The sequence below is a fragment of the Clinocottus analis genome, unplaced genomic scaffold (genome assembly GCF_023055335.1).
Source record: "Clinocottus analis isolate CAN_PGR_092001 unplaced genomic scaffold, fCliAna1.0.p SCAF_2, whole genome shotgun sequence".
In the NCBI taxonomy this organism is placed as follows: domain Eukaryota; kingdom Metazoa; phylum Chordata; class Actinopteri; order Perciformes; family Cottidae; genus Clinocottus; species Clinocottus analis.
The window spans coordinates 11,744,123-11,761,622 of NW_027175931.1; the positions used below are offsets into that span (position 1 = coordinate 11,744,123).

At 41.9% G+C, this 17,500-nt stretch overlaps 1 protein-coding gene across 2 annotated transcripts in view; it reads right to left on the reverse strand.

Annotated features, from left to right (window-relative positions):
• The window catches only part of rsrc1 (arginine/serine-rich coiled-coil 1), a 107,660-nt gene that overhangs the window by 53,766 nt on the left and 36,394 nt on the right, over positions 1-17,500 (reverse strand). For both annotated transcript variants that reach the window (XM_068585361.1, XM_068585362.1), the window contains exons 5-6: positions 13,774-13,810; positions 2,395-2,446 (exon numbers count right to left, since the gene is read on the reverse strand). In XM_068585361.1, the coding sequence (XP_068441462.1) occupies positions 2,395-2,446; positions 13,774-13,810 (89 nt within the window). The remainder of the gene's footprint in view (positions 1-2,394; positions 2,447-13,773; positions 13,811-17,500) is intronic.

A 17,500-nucleotide genomic window follows, 5' to 3' on the forward strand; every position in this document is an offset into this window, starting at 1 on the left:
TGGGCAGCTTCGCAGCTGCGGGGTCAGAGGACTTCAGAAAAAAAAAGATTTGCCTCACATCAAATTATAAAAACATGACGTTAATTAGCAAGGGCACTCAATGATTAACAAAACAGAAGAAAAGCAGCAGAAATAACATGATGAATCAGTCCTAGTACAAAATATAAACTTCTTTACCAAGTAGAAATCTGTTGTCCAATTGTTTTTTTACTATAGATTGTTATGACATATTTTGATCACATGCATATGGCGGCCTGATACAGGCCAGAATGGGCTCACTGGTTAAGACTATCTATGACTAGACCATAAACCTGTTCTATTGGAAGCCTCCATAGAAAAAGAAGAAAACCAGAGACATGTCCAGTGCATTAAACCCTCTCCACTAGTCCCACGCTTGGCTCTGGGCCTGTGTCTGTGTCTGCAACAGTCTGGCCCACTGCACTCAAAGCCACATGCTCAATTTTATGATGCTTCCCCACCATTAGTGCAACATTAAGCCTCGAGGTGGCAGGGAGAGAGCGGGGTGTGTCTAATGTACAATTGAGAAAATAATTAAGCAACAGAACACAGAAGTCCAATTGTCCTCCACTTCCAAATATTCCAAATTATCTTATGTAAACTATGTCTCAAAGTATGATGAAGTATGTAAAGCATGCTTCAGGAAGTAAAAAATCTGCGAAATCACAGAAAGGAATTGCAGCGTTGATCTGTGGCATACAATCAGGTAAGTCTTAAGTGAAGTTAGTGTGTGGCTGCCGGGTGCTTTATAGATGATGTATAGATGCTGGTTCTTTCATATATTTCCTGTGGTGAAATTAGAGCTGTGTTCTGAGGTGCTGAGACTGTGTGTGTGTGTGTGTGTGTGTGTGTGTATGTGTGTGTGTGTGTGTGTGTGTGTGTGTGTGTGCGTGTATGTGTGTGTGTGCGTGTGGGTGTGGGTGTGGGTGTGTGTGGGTGTGCGTGCATGACTGTAAACATGAAGACATCTTTCTCCACAGTCAATCTCTGCCTGTCACATCTGGCTTGCAACTCTAGCCCTCGAATACACACTGGAATATATACACCGCGTGCATGGTGACAACTATGACTTATGTACTGGGAGGAGTGTTTGAAATTAAGCTGCAGTGAATATGGGCCCAGAAGCACTCAGAGAGGAGAGCAGAAGAGAGTGTGTGCATGTGTGTGTGTGTTTGTGTGCATGCATGCGTGCGTGTGCTCATGTGCGTGTATGTGTGGCGGGGTGTCGTGACTGTGTGTGTAGGAAAACAAGTACAAGGACTGTCCAGGTCCACAGTGAAGGGTGCACACATGAGACTGGAGCTTATTTCAAGCTTGTATGGTGTAATATGGCTAAAAAATAAAGTGAAGTCTCCATATTATTACCCAATATACATTATCAATACATCTTGATATTTACACTGTAATATATACTAAATGGATTTACAATTAGATTGTTCTAATCACAACAGTAACCAGATTAATACGATCTAAAACCATTACATATAGAACCTACCGCAAAAACTTATCAATTGAACTATGTGCAGCACAAAGGAGTTGGGTAAGCACCTTCAAGTCTAAGGCCTTGTTACTCAGGGTGTCAATCACAAGTTTCATCATGTTATGATATTTTATCAATTCTTTTGGATAACAATGTCCCATTAGCTAAAGTCTCCCACAATACTATTTAATTTGATTCACCTCAGTGGCCTGCATTTGATATGAGACAATATAATGGCAATTTAGTTACAACTATATAAAAAAACAACCAAAAGATGTTTTAACAATTTCATTACTTTGGATGGACGAGATGTGCCATGGGAATTTCAAAATGAAGATATCTTGAAGATGATGTTTTCTGTGCATTGATTGTATTTGATCATTGATTACAAGATCAAGAAACCGATGGATCAATACACTTAGTACTTTTTAGACTGCCTCTTTCACCAAATGGCCAAACAGTACATAGCTCTGCAATTTTTCTGTCATGTATATGCATAAAAGTAAATACTCACAATACCTCCAAATATAAAATCATAAATACTCCGGAAATACTTGTGACCGCAGAACCCTTGGGTGATATTACACGGGAGTGTTTATGACTGACAGCGGATGTAGTCAAACAAATTGATGCGACACTTGTGTGCAGGCAAAGTGTTTGACTGAACCAATGACATAGATATCCACAAAAAGGCATATTGACGAGAAAGCGCTGTGTAACAGTGAGGCAGATTACAGACCGAGGCTGTATGAGGCGTCACAGTATTCTCACTTTCTGACTTTAAGTTAGGATGCCTGAATGAGTGAGTGACCACATCTGACATGTGTCACACCACGGCAATAGATCTGAACCACATTGGAACAAAACAAGAAACTGAAACAATCCTCTCGTCTTACCTGCAGCCTCCAGGACCATGCGCATTCGGACTTTAGCCTGCTCTGCTGGAGTCTGCAGAAGAGAAACCGACACATAACAAAAACAGAACATGTGTCATCGATAATAATGTGAGATAACAATTGACTAACAAAGAGTTTTTCAATCAAGAAAAACTACAGAACAGATCCTCAAGCTGGTCGGTGGGCAGTATGTTCAGAAGGACAGACGCTCATTAATGCAAAGGATCATCTCCCCGTTTAGTATCCCATCATTCTGCCTGAGTTATTACATAGAGCAGTTCATAACAGGACAGAGAGCCTCCACACTGACAACGATATCTATGTAATCTGTAAAACTGTTGTGTCCCTTAGGCTTCAATATCTTTTATCCTTGATAATCTTTAACTGCAACCATGAGAGTGAATGTTCCCCCTTAAACTGTCCTCTCAGGGCACCAAGGGACAACTTTACCAATCTACTAGTCTAATCATCGGTATGAAAAAAAACCCTGCTGGTGAAAAACAGAAAGCAACAACATCTCAGACACACCAGGGAGAATCAATGAGGAAGAGATGAAGAGAAATTTAGAGACAAAGGGAGAGAGTGAGAGGAGAAGAGAGAAAACAAAAGCTGCTGTAACAAGTCTTTGGAGAGTTGGATAAGAGGGCACAGAGAGCACATTTTACAAAGATCACAGCCAAAGACTCAACATATTCCCTATCCCATGTGTGTGTCTGTCTGTGTGTGTGTGTGTGTGTGTGTGTGTGTGTCTGTGTGTGTGTGCATCAGACGCGCTTAGCGGGCATGAATGGGGGAGGGCCCTGTGCGTTGACAGCTGTATTGGGAGACGCAGCCCATTTTCCTGACATGCCCTCAAAAGGGTCTTCCTGTAATTCCAATATCACTGCTATTAGATTTGAGGGTCTTAATTGTCAAGGGAGAATGATGGCTACGACAGGGCTGTAAAAGGCGAGTAGGCTGCAGATTGCTCTCGGAGGGTTTTTCCCAGCGCTGCAATGGCGCGGCGGCCCTCGTTACTTGTGGCAGTGGAGACTGTGTGTAGGATTAGAGAGAAATTAAATGCTAATGGGGATGGGATCTGAATCTGCTGCCTGGGAGCATCATTTAGACGACAGGGCCGAGGCGTCGCTGACAGGCAGCGCTTCCTCCCTCCTCCTCCTCCTCCACCACCACCACAGACAACCTGCATCTTCCTCCCACCATTCTTTCTCCCGGGTACCCACCCCACCCACAGCTAAAAATCTGATTTATCAAACTGTAAACTTGTCACTTTGTAAAAACGTCACCTTTCGGTGGCAGCCAGGGAAATATAATGACCCCCTTTAATGTAGCGATGTCAGGGTGCTGTATTTTAGATGGAATGCACATCAAGGCACTGCAGACAGACTGACGCACACTTAATGCAACATCAATGTGTGTGCGCGTGTGTGTGCGTGTGTATCCCCTGTAGCAGGTGACATTGTGGATCACGCTCACGCTGACTGGCACTGCTCGACAGCTGAAATTACTAATCACTATTATGCTGAGAAGAGGAGAAAGACTTGAGGCCTTCACCCACACACAGACGTATACACACACGCTTTCTATTACCCCTCATGAAAGAGTGACATGGGCAAAAATCCGCCTTTTTTTGCTTTTAAGCATCTTCTTCAGAGCAAAAGCATGATTATATGCCATAAAATAAAAGTCCTGGCCTGGGAAGGATTCAAACCCAATTAAATGGTCCAGGGCTCAGCTTGCTGAACAATAACCACGACACAGAAATCAGTCTTGGTGCAACACGTCTTTTAAAGCAATGACACATTACGTCTTAACAAACTTGATCATTGTGTGCTGTGCAATCATCTTAGTTACAGTTTTTCAAAATGCCCCCGTCAGTAATTACATTAGCATTTGTTTACATAGGCCTTAAGGCATGTGTAAGTCCATGCATCCACACACACACTCACGCGCGCACGCGCACACACACACACACACACACACACACACACACACACACACACACACACACCTCTTTGCGGGTAACAGAACACTGAATCCCTCAGAATAGAAAACTCTTCTGCATTGTATGCCACCATTAAAACTTTCAAGCAACTTTTTGTCCTTATGACACAAATCAGTGATGTGGAAAATCACCTGCTGTAACACTGTAACATAAATAATGGGCGTGTGGCCAGTAGAGTGTAACAGTCTTAAAAGTTTTAATATCAAGCATCACAGAAGTGTTCTTCCATGTGTGATTCGGCAGAAAGAAAAGGAAAAAAAGAAAAATCTGGACAAGCGTGTTCGTCCTACCTAAATAGCTAAATGAAGGCTGGCCAATTAATATCAAACTATCAAGGGATGTAAAAGATACTTAGAAGTCAAGTCACGACGAAGCAAACATAATGATACAGAACCCACACACAAGTACACACGCACAACATTGCATGTCATTGCTTCCCAACAAACTCTCCATTTTTCTCTCTAATTCACACAAGCGTGCCCACTTCCCCTGTGTGTAATTCATTAGTAAACAATAAAAAGGCGTTAATTGTGCTCCCCAGAGGCAGAACTGTGTTCCCCCCACTGGGAAGAAGGCACCCGCTGCATCTGAAGTGGCTTCGCCCCTCAATTACAACTGCGCCTTCCCAACTCGCACAAACAAACATAAGACTTGGAGGGAAGGACTGTGTGTGTGTGTGTGTGTGTCTGTATTTAAAGGGAGTAAGGTGGGAGTGTGTGTTGGATATGAGCAGCACAGGGGCTTTAAATTATCACACTGTGAGGAGAGAGGAAACAGACAGAGGGGGACACAAAAGACAAGACGGATAGATGTATTTTTCCTTAAGAGTTTCAGAGACAAATGGAGGGAGAGTGCGACAAGAAGGAAAGGTTAAAGGAAGAAATTAAAAGATGATGGAGAATAAGACAAATACGGACCAAAGACAGGAGGTTTACAAAGTAGAAATGTAAAGACGAATGGTGAGTCAGTCAAAATAGCAGATGTGCCAAGGACTTTACAAGGACTCCCAAATTCTCTGTCTTGCTCGTGGCCACTTTGACATTCATACCAGGAGAACCACACCACAGAACCTACGATCAATTGATCATATGCCACGGAGGCGGGGTATGCTTGAACGTCATACAACGTGTGACAACATGTCATCAAATGACATTGGATGCAAAAGCCTTCTCGGTTGTTTTCTGAAAGCGGGGTGGGGTGACACGCTGGCCATCGTAGACCAACGCCTATGTCTAAAACATACAGTAGAAAACATAATTTTCTCTCCTGGGGTGTAAAGGAAGGCCTTTAAAAAAAAAAAAAAATTAAAAAAATTCCTTCTTTTCAAGTAGTCATAAATTAACCTACTATTTTTGGGCTGTTATTGCGAGCACTGACACCCACACCCGCTCGACTCGGGTTAACTCTTGCTCTAAATGTGCCAGGAAGTCCTGCATGCTCTCGGTAGGCCTCCAGCTTGTTCCTTTACCTCACCACAGCGACGACAGACACACTGAGACACGCTCGGCTGAGCCTAAGTGCCCAGCGTCTGTCCCATTTGTCGAAAATAAACACATCCCATTAGAAAAATAAATAACCCTCACTCAGCTTGGTAAAAACAATGCTGCACAGTGTATAATGAGGCACTGCATGCAGGAAATTTCAACTATTTGTAGTCATGATCTTGCCAAAGGGACTATTATCATTATTGGGCCCCGAGACCGATCGGACAAAGGAAACTGTGGTGGGTCAGCAAATGAATAAATTCCTGCTCGGGAGGCCAAACAAAGGTCAGATAGGCCGAATGCGGCCAGACTGTGCTCAGATTATTAGACAGCTTTCTCACCAAATGAATAACTCGGAGCAAGAATGTATTTATGACTGAGCAGCAAGAGACACAATAAATAGAGAAGGACCTACAAAAGTAAGGTTTAAATAGCAGCATCCATCAAGACTCATGCAAGCAGGATAGTGACACTTTAGGTGACTTTTATTCATCCTGTGCGAACAAAGTCTGTCCATCCGTTAACTTTTACGTCAATCAATAACTCAAACAACGACAACTATATTCAGTTCCAGGCTCAGGTGTGACATGAACAACAACTAAGGAGGAGAGCAGAGTAGTGGGCGGGACACTAAAGCAATGAAGGGTGAGCTAGATACTGTCAGTCAGACAGCGAAGCACAGCTGGTCTTCCTGATGATTACTTGATGACTTGTTTGAGTGCATGTGAGGATGCCGCACAAGGAGGGCCACTGCTCTACACTTCTCTCATATGGTGGTTACGCTGTCCTGACTACCAGCACCGTCACAAAAACCCTACCCTCCCGTTCCCCCTCAGGTAAACACCGTTAGCACTTTCACCGTTGTTAGCACCGTTAGCTATGAGCTGCCAACGTGTTGAGAGGCAATCGAAATGCTCCCAATCTCAGATCTAGCAGCTTTAATACAATCAAAGTTTCCTGATTAATGTTGAAAATGACAACATAACAAATTAGTTAGATATAATCTAATTATAAACCTGTTTTTAAATATGATTAAAAAAAAGGATAAATATGATAATATAGATATGGCAGGTGTAGCTTGTTGAAGATATATTAGGTGAGCAACCACATATTTATCCGCTGCTCAGAGACTTTATTGTCACAGTGCTTTTGAACCTTTTTGAACCATTTAGATAAATTTACTTGGCCACATATCATTGACGATTATTAGTTTTATAGATAATGAAAATAAGCCTTTTTTGTGCTGACATGAGCCCAATTACATTTATCAATATGATGTATGTCCACGAAGCACAAAAGAAATCCAGGACGACAGATTGGTGACTTTGTCTACGTCTCTCGTTAAGTAAGTGTACCAAATCTTTCTCAAAACAGTTATTTCCTTTTAATAATTTGTGAGGACATAACATCACCCCTGCTGTAAAACTCTGTGCTTACTTTTAAAATATTCTAATATTAGCATTTGAAACAAAGTTCAACAGAACTAAATGTTCAAGGTCAACAGATAAAATTAGTACTGTAAACATGCCGATTGGTTACCACTATTTTTTTTAATCCTGCAACACTCAGTTGGGAACCTGTGTCACAGTTATCTGCTGCTTCCTGCTCCCTACATTCTACCTAAAAGTAAAGAATCTGGAGGAATAAACGAATCAACATGTTAATTCAATGTGGGTTTGAGTGAACTCACCTGACAGTTTCAAATGTCTCCAAAACACTAGCTTGAGTCCATCTACTGTAACATTAATCTTAATTGCACCGCTGTGACCATTATTATCTGTCAATAAGCAGTTTCAATATACACTCTCTCTAACTCTCTGAAATGCTGGATTTGATATGCTCAATATTCATCTCATTATATTTTTAAAGTCTTCATCTGTTTCCATTTTCTTTCATTTGTTGCATTCTGCTCAGGCTCTCTCCTCATCTACTTTTCCTCCTCTGCGCCTCCCTCCCGCTCCCCCTAAACAAACACACTGATATATCCCAAACCCAAAAGAGGACAGGGGAAAACAGAGCCCCTAGAAAATGCAATATTCCTGTTTTTAATATCGAGGTCTATAAGATCAGGGCAGAGACGGGTTCCATGGCAATATGTTTATTTATATATTTTATAAGGAGGGGGAAAAAAATCTGCCTATCAGTGTATGTATTTGGGGGGCCTGGGCCACTGTATCGGAGCACATCTTATATGAAAAATAATGTTGTGTATGGCTATACTTTTATATATAATGGCAATATGGGATCAGGGCTCTTTTACAATGTGCCATACTTCAGGCTAGGGCTAACAGCATTTTATGGCCCGCCAGCAGTTCATCTTCATGTCTCAGGCAGGCAGGAGCACTGCATAATAATGTCGTTTCCTGCCCCCAAATGCTATTTCACAGGCCGGGGCTCATTTCTCAAACTTCACCACTTTTACAATTTCCCAAACTTTTATTCCCGTCATTATTACCAACAAGATTTCATTACGTATTTAGAATGTAAACAAGTCTGAGTAATGACACTCCCCCGTCTCCCTGGAATCATTCCCGCTGATGGCTCTGCTACTATCTTACGCGCCTGTATTCATATTCTCACACACACACACACACACACACACACACACACACACACACACACACACACACACACACACACACACACACACACACACACACACACACACACACACCAGTTTGCCCTCATACAACCATACAAGTACACATACAAATATAAACTGCCCCAGCCAAGATACAACTCAAAGGCAGTAATTTACTACCCTGTGTGCATGTGTGTGCGTGGGAGCGCATGCATGTATGCCTTGCTGATAAAAGGGGAAGGCGGTGGGGGTGAAGGGAGGGAAGACTGAGTTTTATACTCAACTCACATAAATCATGTAGAAGAAAAATGAGCAAATGTGCAGGCTAACTCATCTTCTCCCCATCCGGAGAAAATGAAATTCACTGGAATACCTATCAAAACTGCAATCATCCAGAGATAATATCTTCTTTGGTCTATCTGCACTTTCCGATTTAATTTCCTCCATGCCCTTGACATCCAGCGATACCATTAAGATGAAGCACATACAGTAAGGGAGTAGTTCTCACGTTTTGATATATGAGATCTCAACGCTTAATGTAATATCATCATTTGAAAATTAATGCAATCTTTCTTTTGTTTGGGGGGAGGAGGAGGTGTTTTTTTGGAAACACTCAAACAGCGAGCCAACGCGAGACAGTCAAGAAGACGGGGCCAAGACAGTGATGAGGACACATGAAAAGGAGACAGAAAAAGAGGTGATATGTGAGAGAGGAGGGAAAGACTGGGAAATACTTTGTATTTTGTGGAGCCCCCCCTCCCCTTCTTCTACTTCTTCCATGCCAGAATGACATGCAATTACGTCTGGGCCTGCCCCGAGTCAGAGGTCACTCAAATTACTCCATCATTTAGCCGCGCCGCCGAGATGAGAGCGAAAGAGACCACCCCACCCCACTCCCGTCCTCTCCACCCCCGCCACCACATCAAATATCATGAAATCATTAGTGTAATAAGCATGGAAATCTGTTTGCAGATTATCAACACCCCCCGCCTCCTCTTTTCCTCCTTTATCTGCCCAGAATCTGTCTCTCTGAGCTGTTTTCGCCTCTTAATCCTATACAATCATATTAGAGAGGAAGAAAGACAGACAGAGACAAAGACAAACAAAGAAAGAGACAGAGATATGGAGAGAGATAAAGAGCGAGTGTTTAATGAGACAATTACAGACGGAAATAGAAGAAAGAAAATAAATTATCTTATTAACATTCTGAGCTCTGAACTCTCTTCAACTTCTTGAATTTTACGCTGACAGCTCAATGTCAACTCACGGCCATATTGAGGCAGTCATTCAAGAGGGTTCTTCACATTCTTGGTGTGTGAGTGTGTCGTCCTCCTGACTACAGCTGCTGGCGCCTATCTGTCAGTAGGCCAACAAGGCTATTTGCCTCAGTAAACTCTTCAACTCGCCGAGGGACACCGGAACGACATCAGCCATGCTTGAAGAAAGCCGTGTGCAATGTAGCCTGGTGATGCTGCCTTTTCAGATGAAACAAACTAAACACACTTTGTGACAAAGAGCACATCATCAATTCAGAGCTACATTTTCACATGAAATAAAGTGGAGGGCGTCTACCAGGGAAGCTACTTTAGAACCATAATGCCCCCAAAATGTTGTAATACCTTGCTCCATTGATGGTGAACCCATGTATGTTCTCCCTATACTGAGTTACTCAAGTATTTTTTACCATCCGGCCGACAAAAGACACAAAGCAAAGGTTGAATAATAACCTTGTGTAGTAATACTGATACTGTCTGAAGAAACGCTTAGTTTACAGTGGTGCCAAACTTAGTGCCAAAATGATTTTGTATAATTCGTAAAGGGACAACTACACAACACAGAAATTAAATTTCTCCGACAGCAGATTTAACAAAGAGTCAGATATGGTAAAGATTGTAATGTTCACTAATTGTGTAAACTACAGGTAAGAAATCCGGCAGGAAAAATTAGGTTTACTGCTCGACCTTTGAGACTTAAGAAATCATTTTAAGCTTCTTAATTTGTGTTACAAAATAACTATTACCAAATTAAATACAAGAAAAATTTCCACTGGATACTGAACTGGCAACATACCAACTACATTATAATTTGTCATTTTATACTGAGGCATATTTTTCCCCAAAGAAATTTGATTACGTTTAATGTATTACTTCATCAATGTGGTGAAAATAACAGTCATATGCAAACAATTCCATGAAAACAATGTGATTTCAAAACACAATTGAAATCACAAACTTTAAAAAGAATCTTATCAATGCCTTACAAAAAAAAGGTTGACTTTGTCCCATCGACACGTAACGCAAGTTACATCTTGCACAGATGTGTCATTTCACTTTTCCGTGACTCGTGACCTCAAACTGATCCACCTTTTCTGCTCTCCTTTCCCGTTCTCCCTCTCCCCCTCTCTCCTTTCCCGTTCTCTCTCTCCCCCTCTCCCCTTTCCCGTTCTCCCCCTCCACCTCTCTCCATCCCCGGGCAGTGTGTGTGGTAGAACGATGAGTACAGCTGCTGATTGAGCCAGTAATCCTGATGAGGCTGGATTCTCATGTATTGATTGAGCTGCTGGCTTTGCACTACTTCGCTCTTAGAAGCTGTGCATCTGGACTGATTAGCTGCTGTAGGCCACCTCTTTCACCATCGCTCCATTTCTCCCACAGCGAGGCATAGCCCAACTCAAACTTGTGCTTGTGTGTGTGCTTAGATGTGCATGTGCGGGTGTACAAAAGCAGAAACTAACGCAGAGCACTGGGAGCAATTAACTTCAGTCTTTTTCTCTGCATCACTACCTATCGCGTTCAGTCAATCTGCTGAAATTCGTAAAACAAAACAAACATGAACAATAAAACAAACCACATAAACCTTAATTGCACACCTAATTAGCGCACCAGTCATTCACTCACAGTTAACTTAACTGGAGGCGGCAACGTTAGTTTTCATCATGAAAAATCAAGCGCAATAATTATTTGAACAAAAGCTTGTTTGTCACATCAGTCTTTTTTTGTTATTAGTAAACAGACCAGTTTACGACTGCATGCAAAACGATTGCAAATTATCTAAATCAATTAAAAGCAATTAATTGATAGAGACCAGGTTCGAGGTACCTGCTTGAAAGGATCATATGACTTGAGCTTGGTGACACCACAATAAGTGTCAATATGGTGGATGCACTAATCTTAAGAGTAGTACATCAACAGAAAGTCATAAATGCCTGTTTAGAAATCTACAGGGATATATACAGTATGTGCCAGGTACAGAGGGAAACGGCGCTTTCGAACAGCCCTGCAACTCTACCTCAGAGGAAGATGAGCTCCATTATTTACAGTTCTCTGTCCCGAATCGTAATCTGAGTCTTGCGCTCCCCAGGCAGCTGACTACTGGGGTGCAATCTCCCCATGAGCATAAACACACCCATAAATTCAAACACTCAGTATTCAGGTGTTCAAATTCCCCGAGATATATATATATATATATATATATATATATATATATATATATATATATATATATATATATATATATATATATATACTCAAAAAAAATACACTGGTAAACATACCAATGTGTGTGTGTGTGTGTGTGTGTGTGTGTGTGTGTGTGTGTGTGTGTGTGTGTGTGTGATGGTAAACCTGAGAAACAAATGCGAACATGCGAATAGACATTAACACAAACACACTCAAATGTGAAAAACTACTCCCATCGGTGTATCAGACATTCTAGTTTACATTAACAGTTATGGATAACTCAAACAAATTAGTACAAGATTTTAATATGATACACATTTAAATTCAAGGTTACTTGTGCGAGTGTAAAAACGTGAAAAATCTCATAATATCTTTCTGCAATAAAACTGATCCAGTATCACTTATGTCTCATGGAAATTAGTTCACATTCCTCCACTTGCCTTTAAGACATACATTACCTAATGTTTGCCAAGATGTAACTGCCAATACACATATTGATTAATACTGTTTATGCAAGTAATCCTCTCTTGAATAATTCAGACCCCCCTTTATGGAGTACCACATCAATCACACCTCCAGACCTGACCGTAGACATCTCTATAGCCAAACTAGACCATTACTATATCGTGCACTATATTTAATGTCCATCATTGTATTTAAGTGTCTGAACCGAGTGAGAAATATATGCACTATATAGTGCCCTAAAGAAATGCCCACAGTGGAACAAGAAGTAGGGAGCGGTGAACTAGAGAGCGAGGGCGTGGTTTCAAGACCAAAGAGGCCGCTGTAAATAATGAATTAATAACGGTCTTATAGGTGTACATGTAAGCATAGCTTTAATAGCATTAGCCATTTTGATGTAAACTGAGAAAATTGCTGGCAAAATCCCCCCAGTCTTTTCCCGGTTCAATCAGAGTTCTGATAACAATCAATAAAATGCAACAATGCTGTGACTCAGCACGCCAACGCTGAGATCCGAGGTGAACTTTATTATATGGTCTGCTGCTCGCTCAGGTTGAGAGTTACTGCAAACCGTTTGAATTTCAGGGTCAGTCATTTGTGTGGCATATTCAGGGTCATTTGCGTAGCGCGTGGTGGGGCGGGGGGGTCATTTGCGTAAGGTGCTGGGACTTGCAGGTTTAGTATGCAGGGAGGCGAGGGAGGGAGGGCATGTGACATCCACGGAGAGCCAGGACCCTCGCTGACCCCTGTCTATAATTCATCCCCTGGAATATGGGGCACATCCAACCTCGGATCCTTCCCACCCAAAAAGAGGAGCGAGAACCTTTTCACTTTGTTGCACGGCTTTCTGACCCCGAATTAAAGAGAGAAGTAAGAGAAACGCTGGGAACGTTGGCTATTAAATTTTCAGGGCAGTCCCCGGAGAGCATTTCCAGCAGGCTCCCGATTCAAGGATGGGAGAAGACTGAGGGAAGGCCCCATGCTGACAGGACGAGGGAGAGGGAGAAGGAAGGAGTGTGTGTGAGGGGAAAAAAGTTTTAAAAAAATAAGATTTTCCACTCATTTGTCCATGTGAGAACAGGTACGCACACATGCAGAAGTCCTGAAAATATCCACGACAAAATGCAAAATTATGTGTGAATTTTGGATAAATGAAACTAATATAAAAGGTGGACCAGGCCCTAAGAGGCACACTCCCCTGCTTCTATCCCTGTTTTCTGTGTTTACTCTGTGCCTCTCTTTCCATGCCTGGAACTGCAGGTATTCAGCTCCAATGCTGGAGGTTTCATTAGGAATGCAGATATCAAAGTGCGTGTGTGTGTCTGTGTATTTGTGTGTGCATGTGTGTGTGCTGTGGAGGATAAAAGTGGGGTGTCAAATAGAACTTACCAGATGTTCTAATCTGCCTTTGATGTTCGCGGCTTCCCTGCAACACAACAACACATTTACAATACTGTAAATGAAGCGCAGACACAAAACGTTTTTTTTTTTTTTGCAGAGCTATACACACATTCTTGGAAAAAAAATACACTTAGATAAATACACATAAGGGAGAGAGGAGAACAATCTCTATTCAAGTGTATTTGGATGAACATTTCAGAACCAATGAATATTTTAAACGTTGTGTGCAACAATACTTGTAGCTAATTTTGATTAGCCTAAATTCTTTTTTTCATTATTCATTAATCAACTCATTATTTTCTTTTCTCTGATTTCTTCCTATATTATGTCAGAAAATGGCAAAGCAAATCACCATAACAAGTTTCTAAAGTTCAAAATTATAAATTTTATATATTCATTATTTTAAGAACCTGAAACCAGTCACCATCTTATTTTTAAATGTTTTTAAAATTACTAAATTAATCAATTGTGCTATTTAGAGGATAATTGTTCAGCTCTAGTAAATACAGTAAGCAATGGTCATAACCATTTTATTGATTTTTTTTTCAGTTATGAGCCGGATGGAAATGGTTGTGCAAGAAATTGATCTCCATGACATCAAAAAGGTTTTTGTAAAGCAAAAGGAAAATTATCCTAATTGTATCCTTTCAGACTGGAGTACTGTGTGCGTTTGCATACACACAGTCAGAGGTTAGCTGATATTATTGCCGCACTGTTGGCAGCCATAATAATAATTGCCAACTACAGGAAAAGAACTCAAGAGTTTATTGTCAGTGAATTATTAAAAAAAATGTGTGTATGATTATCAGGCTAGCACCGGCAGAATGGCGAGCCATGGAAGTGGAAGAAGAGGAAAGGGGGGGGGGGCATTCGGTTTTAAAAAGAGCAAATTGGCAGTAAATAATAGATGCTATTTTGGCACATTTCAAATTTGCAGCAGTGGAAATCAACAGATCAAGAGAACACAAACAGGCCCCTGCACCCCCCCACCCAACTCTGGCCCCCATTACTGACAACTCCACCCTGGCCGTGTAGTTTCACTGTGTGTGTGTGTGTGTGTGTGTGTGTGTGTGTGTGTGTGTGTGTGTGTGTGTGTGTGTGTGTGTGTGTGTGTGTGTGTGTGTTTAGAGAGGAAGGCTTATCGACAGGCTTCAGTTGCTAATGCAGCCAGCAGCATCACAGTGTAAATCTACACCATCTCTAAAATTACATACTGTCTAATCCATCCCACCCCCACCCACATCTCCATCCCTCCCTCCATCCCTCCCTGTATGCATCCATCCATCATCCCTCCATCCCTACTGCATCCCTCCTTTCCTAACTCACTCCATCCATCCCTCCCTCCTTCCATTCCTTCATCCTTGCCTCCCTCCATCCAGCCATGCATCAGCCCAGGTCCCAGGTATTATCAACATTTCTAAACAACAGGACAAAGGAATGACTGCACTGCTAAACTGAAACATTCACAAAAGTAAGAAACAACAAGAGAAGAAGTGGTGAAGAAAGGATGTTTACTGAGCCACATGCAGACAAGTCAACCACTTAAGGCAAACTTCATCTCGCTATAATTACATTACATTCTGACAAACATCCCGCCACATTCATTATACATGACGGGCGCCCGGCAAACCAGACAGCAAGACATTTGTTACCGTGGTGACAGTGTGTGTAATCCGCTAATGAAGCACAATTAGTGAGAAACAATCTAACACAGGGGAGACGCAGCGCTCGATCCTTCCTCCTCCAGTCTTTTCCCTTCGCTTATTTTCTTCTTCCGCCTCTCTCTCCCCTCGCACTCCTTTTTATAACCAAGTCTATTATTTTTTTTTCATCCTGTCTTTTATTTTTGTGATCCAATCTTTATTAAGCTCTTCACTTGCATTTAATCCACCACTCTGTCATCTCGTCTGGACTTTATCAAGGGCAAGCTGTCCAGCACTGTTCGCACCAGGGCCGAAGGGATCACTCTATCCATTAGATGCACACAGCTGGCGTGCGCGCGCTCACACACACATACACACACACAACTCCATTTTACATCCTCATCTCTCTTTTCAAAACATCATATAATCTGCTGAGGTCTTCAGGGACAGAGCTTTCCTTTTCTCCTTATCTCTCTCCCTCCCTCCCACCGCTTTCTGTGCCTTCAACGCAGAGGCAGCATCGATTTCTGAATTACACCACAATATTAAATAATTAATATACTTGCCATGATTGATGTTTTGCATTAGGCCAATATTAGGTTATCAATCAAAATCCACTTGGTTTAATGTAATAATATTGAAAATGTGTCAGTGCCTGTTCATCCAATTTGTAGTGGAGGCAAGCCAGATAGTAATGGTGGTGTAGCACAAGGCCTCAGAGACACTGTGGCCTGCTTACTACAACCATAGGAGCACATTATAGCCCTGGCACTCCGAGGGAGGGAGAGATGGAGGGAGAGATGAAGTGAAGACATGGAAAGACAGGGATGAAGTCAACAGACAGACATCTGTCATACGGTGTGGCGGGCTTAGCATGCTGGAAGGTTCGACAGACCCATCGTTTATTTTACACTGAACTTGTGGCACATTAAAAATAATTGTACTTATGCTGCGGTCACATCCGACGCTGTGATGGTACGCGGCAACTAGGATGTCATATTAGTGGACAAGCAATCTCGAAACACGTCGGCTATCGGTCTCACAACCGATAAGCCTACGGGGGCAAAGGACTTTACTCCTGGGGTCCCGTTGAAGTCAGCGGATATCTGGGGCACAACTTCTTTTCCGTGCCCTGCTCATTGTTTACAGTCCAAGTGGCATCTCGAGATGTGAGGGTAGACAAGTAGCCAGTTTACAAGCTGATTTTTAACCATTCAAAATCGAAATTCATCATCAAGCAGTAGCCGGTGGGTTCAGAGATTACATTCCGGCCAAAACGTTCAACCACTTTTACACACATGGTCTCTACAAAACTCTTCAGATGCCCAAATCTGGTCACGATGCCAACATATTCTGTTTATAAAGATTCCTAAGGTAAAACCTTTTCACTTTTTGCCATCTTCTTACAATTGTAGCCGCCTCACACCAGACAAAGTTGTTTACGTTTGCAATAGAATATCAAGAGAAAGCTGCATCTTAGAACAAAATGCATCAATAGAATGATTACAGAAAATAGACAGAAAATAATTTTTATTAATATATTAGCAACAAATTTTGCTGTTCTGCCATACCATCTGTTTGTTTCTCCCATGTTGTCCAGAAAGTGTTCTCCATGTCGAGATACACCCACAATTCTCATGTACTGCACAAGGCTGCATGTCAGCTCTGATACACAAGTGTTCAAATGTGTGAGCTAGCAAGAAGCTTGTTTGATGAACACTGATCTTGGACTTGAGCACTAGGAAGTGGCAAACGTATTCTTGAATCAAATTATACAAGGGCAGGACAAACAGCACTGCAATGAAAAAAAAGCGACTAAACATTGTACGAGATTTTATGGACGCACTGTTTAGCACATTTAATATCAGGCGATACCGACAGTTGCTTATCATCACGTTCTGCATTTGGTACGACGAAGATTGTGAAGCTGGACAGGACACACTGCATTATTACTTTTCTGGGAACTTGGCATATTTTGTGCACAGATTACTTCTCTTTTACCCTCAAACCAGCTTCAAGACAGAAAGTGAAAGAGAGCTCGACACAGAATGGTCAGTGGGAAAAGGAGGGGT